This window comes from Antennarius striatus, chromosome 8 (assembly GCF_040054535.1).
Source record: "Antennarius striatus isolate MH-2024 chromosome 8, ASM4005453v1, whole genome shotgun sequence".
Taxonomy (NCBI): domain Eukaryota; kingdom Metazoa; phylum Chordata; class Actinopteri; order Lophiiformes; family Antennariidae; genus Antennarius; species Antennarius striatus.
Genome location: NC_090783.1, coordinates 19,007,290 through 19,030,000, shown reverse-complemented (window position 1 = coordinate 19,030,000; position 22,711 = coordinate 19,007,290). Strand labels below are relative to the sequence as shown.

At 39.9% G+C, this 22,711-nt stretch overlaps 2 protein-coding genes across 3 annotated transcripts in view; both read left to right on the top strand.

Annotated features, from left to right (window-relative positions):
* Positions 1-2,373: 2,373 nt before the first annotated feature.
* hpf1 (histone PARylation factor 1) lies at positions 2,374-9,449 on the top strand. 2 transcript variants are annotated; one of them, XM_068321124.1, is made up of 8 exons: positions 2,374-2,441; positions 3,304-3,487; positions 4,134-4,320; positions 4,551-4,649; positions 4,962-5,115; positions 5,652-5,739; positions 8,842-9,014; positions 9,228-9,449. In XM_068321124.1, exons 1-8 carry the CDS (start codon positions 2,403-2,405, stop codon positions 9,360-9,362), a joined length of 1,059 nt encoding a protein of 352 aa, XP_068177225.1. In that variant the 5' UTR covers positions 2,374-2,402; the 3' UTR covers positions 9,363-9,449. The 2 variants fall into 2 exon arrangements, with proteins under 2 accessions (XP_068177225.1, XP_068177226.1); XM_068321125.1 differs by having other exon boundaries at positions 2,378-2,436.
* A 2,014-nt stretch (positions 9,450-11,463) lies between these two features.
* LOC137600803 (ankyrin-3-like) overlaps positions 11,464-22,711 on the top strand; it is a 91,515-nt gene continuing 80,267 nt past the window's right edge. The window contains exon 1 of the mRNA XM_068322620.1: positions 11,464-11,767. Within this exon, the coding sequence (XP_068178721.1) occupies positions 11,636-11,767 (132 nt within the window). The 5' untranslated portion in view covers positions 11,464-11,635. The remainder of the gene's footprint in view (positions 11,768-22,711) is intronic.

Here is a 22,711-nt window from a genome sequence, read left to right as displayed (position 1 = left end):
GCACATTCCCCTGGGCATAAAAGTATTCCTGTTACATTGGCCCCTATTTTGAAAGGTCACCGTCCTGTTGACATGCTACAACCAAGGTCGGAATGCGTCTAGGACTACCTGGCTGTTGACTGTGTGAGATACCTGAGAGGTCCTATCTCTGGTAGCAAGGGTTTGAGTAACTGGTCTTGGGAGGGGGAAAGGATTAGAATGCTGTCCTGCGTTGCTTCTTGTAGGCCACTTTTGCACATCAAGACATTCCTCTGTTGCTAAGGTGGCTGTGCTAACATTGGGGATATTTTCCTGTTCAAGGATGTTGTGATTAACAGACTGTCTAATTATTGTCTGCGACCCTCACACAGAGGAAATGGGGGAGGAGGCCGGAACTGGCTGTGGCTCTGGCTCCAAAAGGAGGACACCTCCCTCTACATCGCTGTCGTCATCCACTGCGCAATTGCGCAATGGCTTGACTAGCTGTGATGGTATGCTATACATTGAGACCGTAATGCTATCTCTCTATATGTCGCTACTAAAATGTTCAAACATGTTTGCTTTATGAACTAAATTTCCATAGTTTAGTTAATTTATGTAATGTACAGTGTTTTTGTCAACAACTGCATGTGTGTAATGTCTTTATTGAGTTGAGCGGTCCTGAAACCGCTGGAAAAAGTCACAAGGTGAGGCCCGCAGTTGTCAAACATCATAGTAGGGGGCGCTGGTGATCCCAGGGATTCGGCAGAGGATTCCTCTTCCTCGGCCGGAGAAGAAGTGACAGAAAACTACAATATACAGTCAAGTGCAGCCATTCATTTGCTTTTCCGCTCACCTTGTCTTACTATAAAAATAGAGGATTACGTATCTGAACTCAACATTTTTTCGATGCTTTTGTTCAGAAGGAGCGGCGCATGGACTTAATTTATAAGTAATGATAACATATAAGCAAACATGTTGGAAACAACATAACGTTGACCTGTTGCTAATTAATAAGCTAAACTGAAGGTTCATATTTTTGTAAATATAATTATGATGAAATCAGTGCCTCACCAGCCATAAACCTCACTACACGTCACTGTTAAGCATAGCCCCATGACACTGCAATGAATGAAAGATGGCACATTTACGTGGTAGCTTGTGCTGTAATTTACCTCTGTTGCTAAGACACAACCCGGATAACAAATCAGATCTCACTGAATCTTGTCTAAAACGTAGATATATACAGTATGTAGTATTAGCTGGGCCGGTGAGGTTCTTCTTCTTTTCCTTTCGGCTTTTCCCTTCAGGGGTCGCCACAGCGAATCAATTGCCTCCATCTAACCCTGTCCTCTGCATTCTCTCACACCAACTACCTTCATGTCCTCTTTCACTACATCCATAAACCTCCTCTTTGGTCTTCCTCTAGGCCTCCTGCCCGGCAATTTAAAACTCAGCATCCTTCTACCAATATATTCACTATCTCTCCTCTGGACATGTCCAAACCATCTTAGTCTGGCCTCTCTGACTTTACCTCCAAAACCTCTAACATGTGCTGTCCCTCTGATGTACTCATTCCTGATCCTATCCTTCCTGGTCACTCCCAAAGAGAACCTCAGCATCTTCATCTCTGCTACCTCCAGCTCTGTCTCCTGTCTTTTCCTCAGTGACACTGTCTCTAGACCAAATGACATTGCTGGTTTCACCAGTTTCGTACACCTTTCCTTTCATTTTAGCTGAAACTCTTCTATCACACATCACACCTGACACTTTCCTCCACCCGTTCCATCCTGCCTGTACACGCTTCTTCACCTCTTTTCCACACTCTCCATTGCTCTGGACTGTTTACCCTAAGTACTTAAAATCCCCCACCTTCTTGATCTCTTCTCCCTGTAACCTCACTCCTCCACTTGGGTCCCTCTCATTCACACACATGTACTCTGTCTTACTGCGGCTAACCGTCATTCCTCTCCTTTTCGGGACAAACCTCCACCTCTCTAGCTTCTCCTCCACCTGTTCCCTGCTCTCACTGCAGATCACAATGTCATCTGCAAACATCATATTCCATGGAGATTCCTGTCTAACCTCGTCTGTCAGCCTGTCCATCACCATAGCGAACAAGAAGGGGCTCAGAGCTGATCCCTGATGCAGTCCCACCTCCACCTTGAACTCCTCTGTCACACCTACAGCACACCTCACCACTGTCTTACAGTCCAAATACATGTCCTGCACCGCTCTAACATACTTCTCTGCCACTCCAGACTTCCTCATACAATACCACAGTTCCTCAATGGGCACCCTGTCATAAGCTTTCTCCAGATCTACAAAAACACAATGCAATTCTGTAGTTACATAATTAGACCTCTGGGGGTAGTAGTGCGCTTTACTACGCCTGCCGTAGGGAAACCACCGAGGAAGACCGGCGGACAGACAAGAGGAAGAAAATGACAGGGCGCGCAAAAAGAAAAATGAAATCTAGTAAGGTAATTTTACACAGTTTGACCACCCTCTATTGTTTAGCTTGGATGTAGTGCACATAAAACAAGAAGCTGTGCTGCATGTGGGTATGAACCAATTGATATTAAACGTGGGCAGAAAACGTGTGTGGGTCCCTGTCTGAACAGCAGTGGTCAGGCGACAACATGGCAGCGTTTTCGTTAATAATCCCAGCTAACGTGACACACTGGAGTGATTTTATACGAAACGTTTCGCGGTCGTCTGCTATAACTGCATAACCCACACATGCAAATCGTGCAACAAATCAGGCTACCTTAGTAAGTTAAATTATCGATCCCATTCTCTTGCAGCCTCTGTGAACCCACAGAGGCTGTCAATTAGTGGCCGAAGTGTAACAACGTGCTGGAGGTTTTTCCCAATCTGTCGTTCTGAGACTACATTTATTATTGTACATTTATTCACCTTTGGAATTATTTAACCCCAGAATAATCAGCTCGTAATTTAGTCGTGTAAGTTTGTGTTTCATAATTGTGGAGACTTTGAAGCTTTAAAAACAAAATAAGTCCCTTGTCGTGCAGTTTTTAAAAAAAAAAGTTTTTTACACCACACCCTCGTTTTTTTTAATTTGTGTTTTGTGATGAATGACTTTTAAACTTCATTTTGATTTCCCAAAACTCCTCTTCCCTGACTTTAATCCAACTATTTTTGTAAAGTTGATTAGACACTGGTTTGATTGTCTTTTAATAGGAATCAGTGGGGGGTTTTTTTGTGGGTTATATACTGTAAATTTTTAAAATCCATCCAGGAATAGGACTTGATAAAGATTGATAAATTGATAAATTGCTGTTAACCCCTAGTTTTAACATTTTTTGTAATCTATTCTTTAAGGTGTCAGACCCAGGAAATGGGTACTTGAAGAAAACCTGTTCGGATGAATCCAGAGTTGTACCTTTATCCGATATGGATTCAGAGAAGCGTGAAGAGGTGGTGCAACTGTACAAACTTCAGATGCCAGAAGACCTTTACCACTTCTGGGACTTCTGCAAAGAGCTTTCTCCTGACAGCCCCTGTGGTACACTAATTAGCTAATGATTTTCCTTGTTACAGTAACACTGTTTCTGACAATCGTTTTTTTGTCTTATTAGACATAGAGAAGACATAATCAAAACATACTTAGCCAATGGGTTAATTGATTACTGTGATGGGTTAGATGCCCAGATTCTTGATAAGAGTATTGCTGAAATTAGTTGTTGTCCAGCATTTGAGGAAACCTGCAGAAACCTGCATCACAATTTTCCATTGGGATACAAATGCCATGGTCTGAAGTAAAACATTTATAAGTGCTACCACTCAATGACACATCATACAGCATTGCTATTTAATATGTCATATAAGCAGAACAGCAAATAACTGTATAATCTATTACAATTAAAATTCTAAACTTCTGCTCATGCTGGTGACCAGCATGAATTCCAGATTTTGTATTGCCAGTAGCTGGAGAGGAACAAAATGTATTAAAGCGAGATAAACAGCAAGAAAAAGTGAACTCTCAGCAGTTGAGATGTAGCAACAGTTCCATTAAAATCATAGTAATTTCCTCATTTAAAAAAGTACATATTAACATATTAAATCAAAACTGTCTGAAAAGTCTAATTTACAGAAGTTTAACTTTTGAGTGATGTCTCAATGCTAGCTCATTTCTGTTTATATCTACGTAGGTGCACTGAAAGACACATTGGGTTTGCAGTTGGTTGGTCCTTTTGAAATCCTGGCAGGAGCTCACAAAACCTCAAAGAATCTTCAGCCCAACTTCCACCTTCATTGGAGATATTTTTATGACCCACCAGAGTTTCAGACCATCCTTCTGGGAAGTGCAGACAGTCAGCATCACATTGGGTACTACAGGTATAAAACGCTGTGTTTCTGTCTGGAACGTATTATGGTAGATCCTTGCTAAGCATGTACAATTCTTAAATGTGTACAATGAACATCCCTCGACCAAACCTATGGAAAGTTACTACCCTAGCTACAGTGAGGGAACAAAATCAACCTTTTGAGGAGTTGATAATAATGAAACGGTGACAACACACAAGTATTTGAGATTTTCCGATTTTATTGTCTCCAAAATCCACCAGAGATACTCCAGACTCCCTCCCTTCTTTTGTTGGAGAAAATGAAGCTAAGAAAGGCTACAACATTACACAGACAGGGGATAACGTGTTTGCTGCGGTCCTGTGAGTACTCACCACCACATGTTAACCATATCGAACATTTCATGTACGAAATCACTTAAGCTTGAGAAGTTATGTGAAATGTCTTCTGTAAATTGTGATTTGTATGAGTCATTTTCTATTTATTCATCTGATATTTGCATTTATATTTGATGTTGTTGTTAATTATAGCAGCTTGAGTGCAGAGATACTGCAGTGGTTTTCAGAGTATAATGATGATCTGGCTTTCCCTTTTTTGTGCCTTTGTGTTGAGATTATTGACAAAGATGTCTCGCTGTTTCCATGCATCTTGATTCATTTTGTTCCCTCCTTCAGCCTGTATCTACTGAGGAGAAAGAAAGATGGTATAGGAAAGAAAGTTGGGGGAGAAGCTTTGGAAAGCCTAGAGGCACAGCTGAGAGAGAGAGCAGAAATACTGGGCTTGTCTCTAGAGCAGAAGACCAAAGAAATGAAGCAGAGGGACAAGAAGGTAACACTTTCATTACCTACAGCATGGCTTGGATGGCTGTGTGAGCCATCCAAGCTGTGCAAACTTATTCACTGTTCAGTGTCATCTCATTTCTTGCAGTAGTCTTCGTATAATTCAAAGTCAACAGTATGTGGGTGGGCTGTGTTGATTACTGGTTGATAATGTTCAGTATTAATCACATTGTGTTCGGCGTATGTCCACAGGCAGGTCATAAGAACCCGCTTTCTCTTCAACTCAATGATTTGTCTTGTTTAATTCAACGATTACATTGCAATCATGTGTAATGCAACTATACATGAACAAGAAGAGACTTTTATTGACACTGTCAATTTAGCATTATCTTGTACCAGTTTTATATTCTTTCTCTTGTTCATTTCCTTGTCACTGCTTTACTTAGGTAAAATATATTGAATCAGCTCAGAATGTTTGACTAGAATCCAGTTGTAAAACTGTATACATTCCCCCATTGTGTCACCAGCATTTGCTGTATTTTTTCATAAATCTTAATTAATTGGAAACTTCTTGTCACACCATAGGTGGTCGCCAAGACATTCCACAGTGCAGGTATCGTTGTTCCTGTAGACAGAAATGATGTAGGATACAGAGAACTACCAGAAACAGATGGTGAGCTTATTCTTATTTTGCTCATTTATTCATTGGTCTGTAAGGTGCTTTAGGATGTATTTTTGTATGGTCATCTTTTCTAAAACAACAAATGAATTCAAATTCATTTATAAAAAATATGTTTGTGTTTTCGTGTTGGTTGAAGGAGGAGGGGTGGGAAGTGTGTTCGTAGGAAGAGAGAGAAGAGGGACGCCAAGTGTATAGGACTGAGAGTGGGGATGTTGAATGTTCAAACTATGACAGGAAAAGGTAGAGAGTTGGTTGACATGATGCAGAGGAGGAAGGTAAGACATACTGTGTCCAGGAGACCAGGTGGAAAGGTAGAAACGTAGAAGTTTAGGAGCAGGGTTCAAGTTGTTCTACCGTTGTTTAGATAGGAAGAGAAATAGTGTAGGAGTTACCTTGAAGGAGGAATTTGTTAGGAATGTCCTGGAGGTAAAAAGAGTGTCAGAGTGATGAGTGTGAAGCTAGAAATCGAAGGAGTGATGTTCAATGTTGTAAGTGGGTATGCTCCACAGGTAGGATGTGAGCTGGAGGAGAAGGAGAAATTCTTGTTGGACTTTGATGATGTGAAGCAGAGCATACCTAGAAGTAAGAGTTGTCATTGGTGCAGACTTCAATGGACATGTTGGTGCAGGAAACAGGTGATGAGGAGGTGATGGGCAGGTTTGGTATCCAGGAGAGGAATGCAGAGGGACAGATTATGGTTGACTTTACAAAAACGATGGAAATGGCTGTAGTGAATACTTTCTTCCAGAAGAGGCAGGAACATAGGGTGACCTATAAGAGTGGAGGTAGGAGCACACAGGTAGACTACACGGTTTAATCTGAAGGGGATCAGTGACTGAAAAGTAGTGGTAGGTGAGAGTGTAGCCAAACAGCATAGGATGGTGGTGTATAGGATCACTATGGTGGTGAGGAAGATGAAGAGGGCAAAGGCAGAGCAGAGGACGAAATGGTGGAAGCTGAAAAAGGAAGAGTGTTGCATGTCTTTTAGGAAGGAGTTAAGACAGGCTCTGGGTGGTCAGGAGATGCTGCCAGATGACTGGACAACTACAGCTAATGTGATCAGGGAGTAGGAGAGTACTTGGTGTGTCATCTGGTAGGAAGGTAGATAAGGAGACTTTGTGGTGGAATGAGGAGGTACAGGAGTGTATACAGAGACAGAGTTTAGCTAAGAATAATTGCGACACTGAGAGGACTGAGGAGAGTAGACAGGACTACAGGGAGAGGCAGCGTAAGATGAAAGTAGAGTTAGCAAAGGCCAAACAAGGGGCTTATGATGACTTGCATTCTAGGTTGGACAGTAAGAAGAGAGAGACTTATCTATACAGGTTGGCAAGACAGAGATGGGGAGGATGTGTAGCAGGTTAGGGTGATTAAAGATATGTATTGACAGGTGCCAGTAGTGTGATGGTAAGATGAAAAGAGTAGTTTGAAGAGTTGATGAACGAGGAAAATGAGGGAGAACAAAGACACTCAGTCCTGAAAGGCACTCAGTCCTGATGATATATCTGCGGGGGAATGGAAATGTCTAGGAGAGTCGGCAGTAGAGTTTCTGACTGGGTTGTTCAACAGGACCTTAGATAGTGAGAAGATGCCTGAGGAATGGAGAAGTGTGCTGGGACCCATTTTTAAGAACAAGGGAGATGTGCAGAATTGTGGCAACTACAGAGGAATAAAACTAATGAGGCATACAATGAAGTTATGGGAAGAGTAGTTGAAGCTAGACTAAGGGCAGAAATGAGCATATGTGAGCAACAGTATGGTTTCATGCCAAAAAAGAGTACAGTCAAACCTCAGCTTTGGAACGCTTCTGTTCTCGACCAAATTGGTTTTCGACCAGACAATCCGAGAATTTTACGTCTCTGAACTCGACCAAAATTCGGCTCACGACCAAACTGAAAGAAGCCGAGCGTACCTGAACGTGACTCACTCAGGAGCCGAGCAAACTCGAATGCCCAGGATGCTTCCTCCGTAGCGCATTCGTGTTCAAAGTTCGATAGGATTTCTTTTATTAAAATAAAACAGTGTCTATTTCTACCCTTTTTTATTTATGGTAAACAGTATACAGTGCAGTTTATGGTGTAAAATAGTAAAAAAAAAGCTTCGAAAAAGTTTTTTAGACTTGGAACAGATTAAAATTATTTACATTAATTATAATGGGTAAAATAGTTTAGGATTTCGAACAACTCGCTTTTTGAACAGCCTTCTGGAAAGGATTATGTTCGAAAACCGAGGGTTGACTGTACTACAGATGCAGTATTTGCTTTGAGGATGTTGGTAGAGAAGTACAGAGAAGGCCAGAGGGAGCTGCATTGTGTTTTTGTAGATCTGGAGAAAGCTTATGACAGGGTGCCCAGAGAAGAACTGTGGTATTGTATGAAGAAGTCTGAAGTGGCAGAGAAGTATGTGAGAGCGGTGCAGGACATGTATGAGGACTGTAAGACAGTGGTGAGGTGTGCTGTAGGTGTGACGGAGGAATTCAAGGTGGAGGGGAGACTGCATCAGGGGTCAGCTCTGAGCCCCTTCTTGTTCGCCATGGTGATGGACAGGCTGACAGACGAGGTTAGACAGGAATCTCCATGGGCTATGACGTTTGCAGATGACATTGTGATCTGCAGTGAGAGCAGGGAACTGGTGGAGGAGAAGCTAGAGAGGTGGAGGTTTGTCCTGGAAAGGAGAGGAATGAAGGTTAGCCGGAGTAAGACAGAGTACATACAGTATGTGTGAATGAGAGGGACCCAAGTGGAAGAGTGAGGTTACAGGGAGAAGAGATCAAGAAGGTGGAGGCTTTTAAGTACTTGGGGTCAACAGTCCAGAGCACTAAAGAGTGTCGAGAAGAGGTGAAGAAGCGTGTACAGGCAGGCAATTTTTCTTGGGTGCGACCCAAATGTTCAGCTTTGCTGCTCGTACCAAAAGTGCATGTTACTTAAAGATTGGGAACCATATAAAAGGAACACAAATAGGCTTTTCAGTGGTATAAGGTTCATTGTCAAGAAACAAGAGGAAAGAAATAATATGCCAAATGATTTCACAACTTTTTGTGTATAGTTTAAAAACTTATGAGCCCTAATTCTATTTTTTTCCTTCTATAACCAGCTAGTCTCAAAAAAATCTGCAAGGCTATTGCTGAAGCCCAGAGTGATGAAGAACGTCTCCAAGCCTTTGGACCTCTGCAGGAGATGATCACGTTTGTTCAGTTTGCCAACGATGAATGTGACTATGGCATGGGTTATGAGCTTGGAATAGACCTGTTCTGTTACGGATCCCATGTAAGTCTTTTTAATTAAGTCGTGAGTTGTTATTTTGTACTGCTTCCTTGATAGTTTTAAATGCTCTGTACAGAACCAAATAGTCAGATATGATATGGTTACCTTCCTGTATGTAAAATAAATGAATATTTTGTGGACCAGACTTGATTTTGCAAAACATAGAATTTAGCTGAAAGAAATTCCTTATTAATCTTTGGTTTCCTGTCTCTGCAGTATTTCCACAAGGTTGTCAAGCAGCTACTACCCATGGCCTACAGCTTGCTGAAAAGGAATTTATTTGGGGAAATTCTGGAGGCCCATCTCGCCAGCCGCAGTCGTGATGAACTGAACCAACTGCCCGCACATTAAGAAAACTCAAAAGTACATTACACTTCTAGTTCCGATAGATTACTCCAACATTTGTTCTTGTCTTCTGTTGTATGTCATTGTTGATGGTTTTGGTGCTGCTTTCTTTGATCAGGATGAGTTCATTATCCCGGTGTTCAAAGTTAGATGTATAATAAAGTATTTTTATATATATAATTGACTGAATTTTTTTGTACTATAATTGACTGCAATGAAATCATAAACAATCTATAAACATGCAGGAAGTGATGAGGTAACATGGCAACAGAGTTAATATTAGGTGCAAGACTTTAGCTATCAAATTTATATGCATTCCATTTCTATAGCACTATGATTCTAGCGCTGTCATTTTCTGAAGACAGTGAAAACTTCGTTTCAGCTTGTCCTGTTTGGGGATGTCCCAGCGCGTCATCTGTTTTCCATTTTAGATGAACACTCATATTTAGCAAAGCTTTTCTATGCTGAATGCCCTTCCTGCTCTCTGATTTTAACAGGCTCAGGACACCAGCCTACAGTTGACACAGTCTTGTGCCTCCGTGTCATCCCACGGAGGCACTTGACTCCGTGGGATGACATGGAGGCTGCAGATCCAAGGACTGAATCTAAAGCAGTATATGCAAAGCATGTGCTCTACCACTGAGCTATATCGCCGGTTTCTCTGAGGACTGAGTGGCATTTCTTGTCTAACATGATTTTGTCCAACTTTATTTCACCCTCGAGTCATGCTTGCGATTTAAATGTCTCGTATTGATTTTGCCAAGTCAACCTCCATTAAATTTGTGGCTTAGACACAGGCTGAGGTGTGTGCCTAAGAATACTAAAAAGGAAATTACACTTTTATGGTTATGTGTCAGCAACTGAGTTTATAGTGCTGGTTGTTGGTAAATCCACATGCCTAAACTTTGAATTTGATGTTTATTATAAGTCTTTTTTTAATAACAAGGCATCAAGATCCGTCTGTTTTTTATGATAGCAAAAGATATTGACATTACAATTCACATTTTTTTAGTTGTTTCAAGACCTATGTATTTACAGATTATTTTTTTAGAAATAGTTCTGTCTACACACAATACAGATTTCTTGACACATTTTCAGATCTAGCTGCATATTGTGTGTGTGTGTGTGTGTGTCTATATATATATATATATATATATATATATATATATATATAGTATACGTGTGCAAGCATTTGAAGTTAAAATTAATTTCCCCACGGGAATTACTAATAGGTTTATTTGAATTTTTATTTTTTACACACACAGTTTACTGCATCACTAATATATACATGTTTTGCATATTTCCTTATTTTACTGACATTTTTATTCACAAGCGTTCTGCAAAATGCCACACACGTCAAACATATGCCAACTGATATTTTAGCATCCAGTAGATGTCGTACTAGAGAAAATGAGGCCTCAGGAATCTTCTAACCGCAGTGAACCGATTGGGATGAAACGCTTCAGTGCTTCATGGGGCTTCATCTGCCCATCGCTATACATGGACTAGATTCGGTGCGCTTGGTTTATAATACTAATACATTTTTTTCATAGGTTTAGTATGAAGTCTGATATTATTGTTTGATCGTGGAATTTCCACGGGTTCCCGCTAGTCATTTATATTTTTTATTAATAGACACACTAACGGAACATTTCCAGATCACTTGCAAATCAACACCGATTATTTTGCAAGATCTCGTTATCCACACAAAAACGGAATACAGTATACATAAATCGGATGCTTGTGCAAATCCACAAGTTCGCATGTTTTTCCGCATGCATTAATCTGATTGCACAAATCATTCTCCACTTTTTGACAAAAAAAAAATGCCGTCACGGCGACTCTTGGTTCTCAGTCAGACGCGCCGTATTTAAACACATGACGAGGGTTAAATATTTTAATTTAAATAATTAAATATTTTATTTAAATGTATCCTAATGGAGACGTGTTGGGGAACTTTCCGACAGTCCGTGAAGGACACATTGATCCTGCGGTGTTTCAGGGAAGCGCGCACGAGGCGCGCTCACGTCTCCATACAGAGACTGAGACATTCAGGGACACACCGGGAGCATCTCTGACGGGAAGGCAGCGCTCATCTTGGTTCGACATCCTGGAATCAGATTCTCTGTTTTACATTTTATCACGTCCCACGACAAGCTGCCTCTGAGGCAGCAGAATGATCCCGGGCCCGTCTTCAATCTGAGGCCCACCACAAATACACCTTGCACCGGCAACAGGAACCTCCCTGAACGCGTCTCCTCCAGGGGCACCTAGGAAGAATGTCAAGGAGCTCTGAAGAAACTCACTCCAGGGGCGGCGGCTCCGACAGTGACTTGAAAATGGCCTCTTCTAGCAACACGTCCCCCGAGGGTGGACCTCCACCACTGCTGCACCAGAACCGTATACGGCAGGTGAGTGTCCGCATCCCACTCCCCGCACTGACGGACCCAGTCGGTCTTGTGACGAGCGGCCGAATCCGCTGCTGAGGGAGAGCGATGCTGCGCTTAGTGCGTCGGTATTGAACGACTGACAGATTTGTTGACATATTTCATTAAATTATGTCAGAATTAGCTGCTAATAGAACCATGCCTGTCCGCATACAGAAACTGCCGTCTGTTTTGATAAGACACTTGGAACACAGTGCTTTAAGGGTTGAGATATTACCCAAATAGGCCATTTGTGCAGTCGTATTGCCGTCAAAACAACCAGCACTAGACTTGTGCTGAGTCAAGAAGTTACTATTGCAGAAAGCAAAATGGGTTGTTTACAACTCACATATAGATCACCACTAGGATGTTTACACATTTCAGACTTTTTTTTTGTTTGTTTGTTTTTCAGGTAGGATGCTGGGCTTTCTTCATTGTAAATTTTAATTTGTGATCTGTGTGAAACATTGGCAGCTCCATAGCCCTCTGCGTGAGGCACACACAAGGTGTGCAGTCTGCTTTGATAAGGAACCTTTTTTAGCAGAGTGCATCTTGGGTAATTGGTATACACATACTCAGTAGAGATCATCTTCCTATCATCTCATTGTCTGCAGCACAACTTTATGGCATATTTGTGACTAGATGCTTAACAGGAAAATTATATATAGAGTAGTGTTATTTCTACTCATTGGCTTATATTCATAAATGTAAGACATAAATTGGAAGGTGAATGTCAGTATTTGATCAAGCAATATATTTGTGTATTCATTGAAAGTCAGGAGATGGTAGATGGCTGTTTCCTGTCTGAGTGCACTCCCTCAAGCTAATGTGATTTCAGTAATGGACTGTAGAGCTACATATGCGTGTGCGTGCGCGCGCACACACACACACACACACACACACACTTAAGTCTCATTTTTTAGGGTGGGGCCACTGAGCTCATACTTGGAATCAGGAGATTTTGTGCCTTCAGCACAGAAGAAAAATTGAGATTAGGTTTTTGTTTTAGTGTTTGAGAGCATAATGCTGAAGGAATCTTGGCTGTGTCTAATGTATTTTTTCATATTAACAGAAGTAAGATAAACAAATTTATCAAACATATCTGTCAACACCTGCATGCGCAAGTTTACGTTGTTGCACTCAACAGTGAACACAACAGATATCTTTGTGCTACTTTACAGAACTCTCTTCCCACATGTATCTTCTAGTAGTACCAGCATATTACTTCAGCTGATCCTGATAAGCTTGCCTTCAGTGATGTCCTAAACAGCTTTGAGATGTACAGTTTTAGTTGAAGTGACCTTGTTTACCTATTAAATGAAAGATTTTACTACGTTTACCAATGAGGGTATATTTTGCCAATGTTGGTCTGTCCAAGGTAAGGTCTGCCCCAAGGAACAATTTTGAATCTTAATTGTCATAATTATTGTCCTGATCCAGAATGTTTTAAAAGCATACTTCTAGATAACGGGACGGTTACAAGATTTTAGCATCTCACTATGACAATTAAAGTATTAATAATATCATTGTTATTTCAAGTCCTATGCATGTTTTCAGTGTTAAGGTGTATAACCTAAGGCAGACAAGCATGTGTCTATCATTTTTCAGTGTAATAACATGGTGAACCCATCTGCCTTGACAGAGTTTTCTACCATATGAATGTTGTTTGTTTATCTTTTCATTTTTTATCCATGAAAACTCCTTTTTGTGGCAAAAATGGATTGTTTAGCCAAATCACAAAAAAAATATGGTCTTTATATTCCTTCTACCATGACATGCACGGGAGGGGGGGGGGGTGTTTTCAAATGTCTAAGTTTCAGTGAAAGTCACATAGGAAGGAACATTCCTTTTGATCTACGACAAAAAAATAACATTTATGGGTAGCTTGAAGTACAAGTACTTTTTTAGGTATCACTTTATTCCTGCTACTCGATTTACAGTAGGAAGACTCATTTACTGCTGCATAGATTAATTTTTAGCCTCCAACAGCATTGTCTTCAACTTGGCTCCATTGATTCATAGCAGGTGATGAATTATCATGGCCTCGTCTCTGCCACACTCACTCCAAATGGTTGACCTGTGTTTTCCTGCCTTTGCTCTACACCCTTTCCATCCCAATGGAACCTGGCAGGATGTTGTACCCTTATTTTCAACTGAACTGACTTATGACCCAGCACATTGAGGTTGAATTTGGGGCGGGGGGAGAGGGTTACGTTGGGACCTATATGAAGATATGAAACTCACTGTACCAACCGCAAATGCAGAATGCAGATGGCAGCCAAACCCAATTTTTGTGCCCACACTTTATTGAGGAGAGGACACCTTAGAATGAATTAAATGAATTACCCCCCTGTTTCCATGAACCAGGACTGTACAATGTCTTCATCCTGAATTAATCATAATAATGTAACTGAATTTATTCTTACCATGTTAGAAATTATTTGCTTTTCACAGAGAAATGAAACATACACAGAATAACATTGTTCTCCAGTAGATCCATACATGTAGGTCAAATAGTCAGACTGTAACCTGTAGATTTGGTCTCCCTCAACTCCTGTGAATAATATGTATGTCACTAGCTTGGTGGATGCTTGACTTTCTTTACCCACTATGAGGTTCTTTATCTGTTTGTAGGGTGTTGCTGGGATTTAGACTGAATGCATTGTTTTCACGAGATCTTATTTTGCTGAAAAGTATCACAATACTGTTGGAATTATCACAATAACCTACAATTCTAGAATGCTACAAATTATCTGTGTGTGAATCAGTGGTCATTTGACTATTTTTTAAAGTATTGTTGTTGGGAAGACACATTTTTGTTTACTCTTTCAAAATGGCATTTTTAATTTAATACCCTCAAAAGAATGAACAATTCCATTGAACTCTGCTCCATAGTTTCACCACTGACTATGCAAGTAACTTATATGGAGAGCTTGACAAAATGAGTGAGATGCAAAACATTTGGCTGGCTAAGGAAAGTTTAAATAATCTATAGCCAATTTGAAAGTACTCAGAAAATGCATGGATGATTGTCAATAAAACCCAAACAGTTGTTTTTTTTACCAGCGGTTTATCACAGTTGATTTAAATACACAACATGCTGTAGTTAAAATGAAAATAGATGACAGAATAGAATCTTCAAGTAGTTTGAAATAACAACAAACATACATTTATCCATAATGGTGAGTTTATACATAATTTTTCCTACACTTCACGGATACATGAAATCCATTTGAATGAAAAAAATAATGATCAGTGCTATGTTGCAGTATTGTACTGTTCTGTGCTCAGATCTGGAGCCATACGAGATTATTCTGAAGGATAATAGCTTCTTCCGAGCCAATTGTCTGTGCATCCCCATCTCAATGCTCTACAACCTATCATCTCTGAACGGTTACTCTCTCCTCTGGGCTGGTGTAAATTGGAGTTTCTATTCTACTCCATCTGAGCTATACAAAGACTTCACCATACTCTGTCAGTCCCCTACATTCTTCACCATTCCCCCTCCATTAGACTGCATTGTGGAAACTCAAGAGCTAATTTTGCTGAGATCAATTCAGGACTGGATTTAATGTCCACTGATCTGAAATCTGAGAACCTCCTTGCTTCGGTTGATCCATGCTTGTTCAAGTCTGACTCAGAATATAACAATACACAAGAAAATTGGATCATAAATCTTCTTCCCTTCTATCTAGAGTTTAAAGATGAGATGATTAGAGCCATTTTAGCTTTGTGGAAAGATCCCCCTATTTTTGAAGTGTTATCCCATTGTTTTTTTCAGTTTGTAGTTCGTCTTGAATGACTTTCCCCTCTCACTGTGTTGTCAGCTTGACTTCATCTCTGCTCCTCCAGAGTTTCACTTCCTCTCATGACCTCAAAATAAATGCTCAAATGTTTAGTTTATCTTCTTTGTCCGGGCAATTACCCCTACAATCAATTTCCCTTCAGAAGCTCTCCTCTCCCTTCCCTTCTGTCCAATGCTCCACTTCACAACTGGTCTCAACAGGATCGTGATGTGCCAAGCGGTCAGATTTCACTGCAGCCTTCAGTATTATCATCTCTCTATTTTGCGCCTCTCTGTCTGTTTCTTCTCTGCATCTCTCTCTTTCGTCGCAGGGATTGGTGTGATGGGAATCTGCAGTAAGGGGTCCTAATAGAAACCTTCATTATGTTACCTTTAAATAGTCCCACATTGCCTTATGTCTAATAGAAACAGATAGAGATGTAAATGATGGATGGTATTTGTCACACCTAAATACCTTTAGCTGTTACATGGTTGTATTTACCAAAGCTGCGAGTCCACTGGTTAGAATTCATTCATTCATTCATTCATTCATTCATTCATTCATTCACTCACTCACTCACTCACTCACTCACTCACTCACTCACTCACTCACTCACTCACTCACACTCATTCACTCACTCACTCACTCATTCACTCATTCATTCATTCTTTCATTCATATTTCCCATCTCAGCAAATCCTCTAAACACCATTCACCATTCATTCAATAGCCATTCTGTTAACATCAGCCCTGATGCAATATCAGGACAACAGTCACACCATAGTTATAAATGTGTTTGTGTGAGTTTGCATGGCTGTGTAATGGTGATAGATCAGAGAGAAATGCGTTGTTATTTTAGTCCCAGATAAAATGTTAGGTACATACAGCATCCCAATAGCCCGTTGTTCTTGCTTGTCATGGTACCTCATAACTTTGTCGTTGGCCTTGATATCTGACACTATCTCCTACTGGAAAGACAGCGATAGCGAAAGACTATTCATCAAATGAATAAAGACAAATTGAAGAAGTGGCTAAGAAATATTTTAAGAAGAGGGGCAGTGAGGATGTGTAATGTGAGATGATTGCGTTAACTTAAAAGATGCAGGTTAAGCATCTTCAAGCAAGGAAAAGTATAGAAGCATTTGGTCTAAAGATGAGCCCTTTGCCAGACATACTCTATAGACTGGGGGGGAGTAGGAAGCATTTAGTTGTCAATTATTCATTAGAGCCTAAGAACTGTTTCCTGTCAAAAGAAGAAGAGGAGGGCATGGCAGGTGATCAATGGACTTCTCAGAAGCTCAACTGAGATGCCTTCATGCAAACATGTTCTCTCTTTCTTGCTATCTTTGCTTTATCTCTCTCTCTCTCTCTCTCTCTCTCTCTCTCTCTCTCTCTCTCTCTCTCTCTCTCTCTCTCTCTCTCCTCACCTCCCCCCAACTCTCATCTTGTTTGAGTTGTGTAATCGAAGGTTTTCACATAGGTAAAGACATCAAAGCTTTTTGCTGTGTCGTTGAGGATAACATGGCTCATAACACCTCACAGAACCAGAGACACACACACACACACACACACACACACACACACACACACACACACACACACACACACACACACACACACACACACACACACACACACACACACACACACACACACACACACACACCACATTTTTGTTCATGTTTAGTACTCTTTGTGTACTGAATGCTTAAGATTTAGCTTTTCTGACCTAATTGACTGAATACATTCCTGCTAAACCCTGTGTGAACAGAGCAGCCCCTCCTATGATCCTGTATTACAGACAGCTGTACACACCCTGAAAGCAGGATATCGATATTGCACAGGACTGATAGTATCTGCAGTAGGATGGTAGACTAAACATATTATGTTAATTTATTTTCCAATGGACTCTCATCTCATTAAAATAAATGGCAAACTGACATTGTGTGTTTCCCCGGGGACTTAGTCAGCACATCAAAGAGGAAATACGGGACAGCCATGAATTTGTATGACTATTTCCATGGTAGTGGATATCATACTAATGTGAGAGAGGCTGTGGACATATGTTAGTGTGCCAGCGAAGTGGATTTTGAATTACAACACTTTGTAATCCTGGTGCCAGTCATACAAATAATTAATTTCTGCATTCAGTGGTTTGCTCTGTATTTCTATCTGGATTCTTCTTGAGTCCCAGTTTGTACTGATACAGCAAAAAAAACAGCCTGCAAACAGTTGATGTAGTATTTCTGCCCACCTATAAGGCTGTTGCTTGTCTGTCTGTGCAAATATAGTGGCAGCACAGCAGCAGTGAAGGGGCAACTGAGTGAGTAATGTTACTGGCAAATCAGCTGAGTCATAAATTAAATGGATTGTATACACATACGGTACTCTGGTATGAGTGGACATGGCACTGCTACAGTTCCTACAGGGTGTGGTCTTTGTGTTTTTCTCATCCATGGCTCTTTCAAGGTTATATGCACCATTTACAGTGCATCTCTATCCCCTCCCCTCCCTCCACCTGCCCCTCTCTTTATGTGGGTGTGGTCCGATCTGTATTCTTAAGCCCACACTCGCTATTAAATTTGAGTCTGCATGATTTGGTTTTAACAGAGACAGAGGGAGAGACAGAGTTATGTCATCATGGTATGACCTTTTATGAGCAGTAAAAACTGTTGCAACATGACGTCAAATACAAATCATCAATTCATTGCTATCTGTGTTCTGTATTATGTTCACTGTGTTGTGTGTGTGTGTGTGTGTGTGTGTGTGTGTGTGTGTGTGTGTGTGTGTGTGTGTGTGTGTGTGTGTGTGTGTGTGTGTGTGTGTGTGTGTGTGTGTGTGTGTGTGTGTGTGTGTGTGTTTGTGTGTCACCCAAGGCGGATGTAATTCATGTGGCAGACCAACATTTTTTTGTACAAAATTATGCACTGGTCTACCTGCAGTATTAATGTTAGCAAGTGCAGAAAGATTTTTGTAGAGCTAGCTGGTTGATTTTTGAAGGCCACAGCTTTGTCACATATCACATCCTTGCAGTGAAGCTTAGGTAAATCTGTTACTGCATTATTTCTGTGTAGTCTTTTTATCCACCATTTAGCATCATGCAAAAGTGTTTGATTGATTTTTATCATGCAGTCACGTAGTACAGGGATCAGCTGCAGAGTGTGTGTGTGTGTGTGTGTGTGTGTGTGTGTGTGTGTGTGTGCGCGCGTGCGTGTGTGCGTGTGTGTTTGAGCACGCATCTGGATGTGTTTTTTTTAGAAGGTCTAAAACAAGGAAGGCGAGGCTCATGTCACACATTTGAAAGACTTCAAGGGATTCCTGGTATTGTACATTTAGGAGTGCAATATCATTTTCTTTCTTGTTTCTTTCTCGTTTCTTGTTTCTTATCCTTCATATTTCATTAAATAAGGAGTTTGGTGAGAGTTAATTATTTACACAAAGATTGAAAGCAATCTCCAAGGTACCAGAATACACCCACCAGCAGCTCAGGTGCTGTGACTTCCCGGAATTCTTCTTTAAACTTTAACATCTTTTTAACAGATCAACATTCCTAAGCCAACTAAGAGTTATCCAACAACACCTAAACGTTCTTTTCCAAAAAGTTCATACAAAACACAAATCTTTGTCTGTTTATAAAAAAGTTTATAAAAAAGTTGAAAATCTTTGCTATATCTTCGTTTTCAGTGAGCTCAGTGTCACATTTTTGGATTAAGGGCCAACTACAATCAGAACCATATAAAATTTATAAACTGGCATTGAAGAGCCCTAAGATTTTCTCAAATTTGCAATAAAAAAAGAAGAAACCATGAACAAAACCCTAAAATTAGCAAATATTGACTGCATCATTGAATAAAATCTGTAACACTCAAATTTATGGAAGTGGACTACCGTAACCCTAACACCAGCTTGTAAGACATGGTTACAAGTTTAGAATAATATTTTATATTGACAATGCAGGTAGCCTCCGTATTTTTCCAGCAAGATGTTTATGGAATTTTGACAGAGACAGAAAATATAGAATCTATTATCTGTGTTGGTATTAAAGTCAAATGTAATTAAGTGTAAAAGGTATGTCCTTTGCTTTCATTATCTTGTCCACTCTCTGTGCTTGCTGTTGAATAACAAGCGAATTTGGCCTTCTACAGTCACCCAAACACTAACTTAGTAGGTTTACACAAGCTTGACGCGTCACTAAAACCAAACGTATTCATGAAAACAACAATTTCTTAGTGAGGAGAAATTGCAATTTAGAAATATGAATGAGTCATCTTCAACAGAAAGCTGTCCCCTCCATTAAATCTCAGATACATTATGTGCTATCATGTACTCAACACAGGCAGTGTGCAAGTCAGCATTGTGGCTTCATTTTGACTGACAAATCAATAACTGCAGCAGCTACTTCCAAAACAAGCCATAGAAAAATAATAATGAATAAAGAGTTAGCTCCCAGGAAGAAAGAGATTAGGGATTTATTGTGAAAGCTATTATTGTTTTACCTGGTTATGGAGTTGAAAGGTGAATTACTGTATTGTATTTACTTTAAATTTCCCAGTTTGGGATAAATAAAGTACATCTATCTATCTATTTCCAATATTTGTAATTGTAAATTTTGAAAATTCTATGATGTATTTGGTTAGGTCATTCCTTTCTGTAGAGACCTCTTTTACTGAATAAAAATACAGTAATGAGCTTTTCTCCAAACAGCTATAAAGCCTGGTGAGGAGTATATTCTTATTCGTTGCTTAATTTGCAATACAGTAAAGTATATATTTGTCTGCTGAAATTTATTAACGACTCATTTCATTTTAAAGTGTTGATGACAGCTTGCTCTATTTGTTGAATAATAGCAAGATGCTTCAGACTGTGTGAGTTGTGTTCTGCTCTCACTCTAGAGTTCTTTTTTTACGTTGGCATCACAATAAATTTTCAAGAAAATTCATATTCTCATATTCGCTTCTGCTTTGACATAGACGGTATGGTGGTCCACCAGGCCTGCAGTACACTAGTGCAAACCCTGAAACGTATGCGAGTGGTGAGTTGTAGTGCACACACACTATACCTGCATACACACTCACCATCTGAAGTGCATGAACAGACACGTGTAGGGGTACGTGTGCTGCCTCTGCGTCTCCCATAGCCGTCTCTCTTGGACTCCTAATGGGCCGAATAAAAGCCTTTGGATCTATAAATTGAAAAGTACACCATTAACCCCGAGATTCACTAAATCATCAGAAACAAGAGCCCACTTCAGCCCTCTTTTGGGCCCTTCCATTTAGTGTAATCTGACTCTTAAATGGTCTCTCTCTGATTCTTACACACAGACACACAAATACACAAAAAAACAACAGTAAATAAACAACAAATTATATTATAGTAAGAGCAGTTTCAGGTGTTTGGGCCATTGCAGTTATAAAGTAGATATAAAATTGTGATAAATGAAGAGCAAAAATAATAGATGTAGTTGAGAACAAAAAAAAAAAGAATTGTAGTCATTTTAAAATTAAATAATTGTCATTTGAGTCGTTTAATAATTAAATAATTTACTAAAATTATTAAAATTAAGTTTCAATCCAGGCATACATTTCTGCACTGACGCTCACAACCAGCCTTAAGAACAGTAATTAGGCATAATAAATTTAAAAAAACACGTCTTAAGATAAATAACAAAATATATTAAAATCAACAATTAATAGTAATTAATCAAAATTAATGATAGATTTTATATATTTGACATTCCATGTTATATAAAATATTTAAAATATATAAATATTTGAACACATATGTCAAAATATTTCATATAAAAGAGAGCATGTTAATGCGTCCGAGCGCAAAACTAATTCGGCCAACATTGGTTTCCTACTTATACCTGAGCACCAATTGTTCCAAGGAGACCCAGGACATAATTTAGCTCCTACAAGTAGACAACCCCATCAATCAACCCCCTTAGTCTAAGACAAAGCAGGCTGGGTTTTGCTGTTTCAATGGAGCACGTTACCGAGCACATGTTTATAGATTCTGTCTGTTAAATATGAAACTCATCAACTTGGGCAATGCCATGATTGTTTACATAAACATGTAATGACACTGAAGTTTAAGCAATTGTAAGTTTTCGGTGCAGAAATTAATCCTCATGCCTACTCTTGAGTTTATTTTTTAATTTTGGGATGTTTTGCTCAGCGGCAGACTGCGAAGTTTTCATGAATTCTGATTAAAAACTAGTCTTTGTTCAGTACTGATGGGGTTTAAAGATAAATGATCAATCCTGGGAAATGCATCAGAAATGTTGAAAATTACTTTATAGTGGTATCTGTGCAAAACAAATCGCTTTAATGGTATTTCAGTATTGCTCACGTTCAATTATTGTGAGTTGTGGAAAATAAATATTCTCAATTTCAACAGCAGGGGGTACTAGAGAAGCAGGAAATAACCACTAAAGTCCAACTTGATCATAAACAGACTGAAAGGCTCAGGGTTTATGCAGTTGGGTGAATCTGTTAAGGCTGCATCACAATATGGAATGAATCCCGAGATCTTTCCCATTCTTAGTGACTGGTGGGAAAAGAGATGTTGGTGCTACAATTGTTGTTGACAGATTGTTGACTGCAGAACATATAAGGCACATTATGTGAACAGAAATAAAGGTTTAAAAAAGGTTTATGATAGTGTGCCTGTCCCCAAACCCCGCTATAAAGCCTATAAATTTAGCTGTATTGACAGAGAGAGACTTTGACATCACACACACACATGCACGCATGCACGCACACACGCACACACACACACACACACACATACACACACACACACACACACACACACACACACACACACACACACACACACACACACACACACTAACTGTCAAATCATATGCCATCAGTCATGATAATTGAGTGCAGCTGAGATTCAGGCTAATCTACTTCCCCCCTCTATGTAGGGGAAGCATGTAACACACAAGTGATTGGTAGCCTCAGTATGTGCTGACTGCTCTCCACCAACACATGGTGTGTCATAATTTGTTGTTTCGTTCACTAAAATATTCTTTGTACCCACCTGGTCACTGTGTCCCAACAACATTTCTCTTCTTTATTCTTATGTTTTTCAAATTTCCTTTGTTCACCATTATTTAAGTCCCAGTGAGGTAAAAA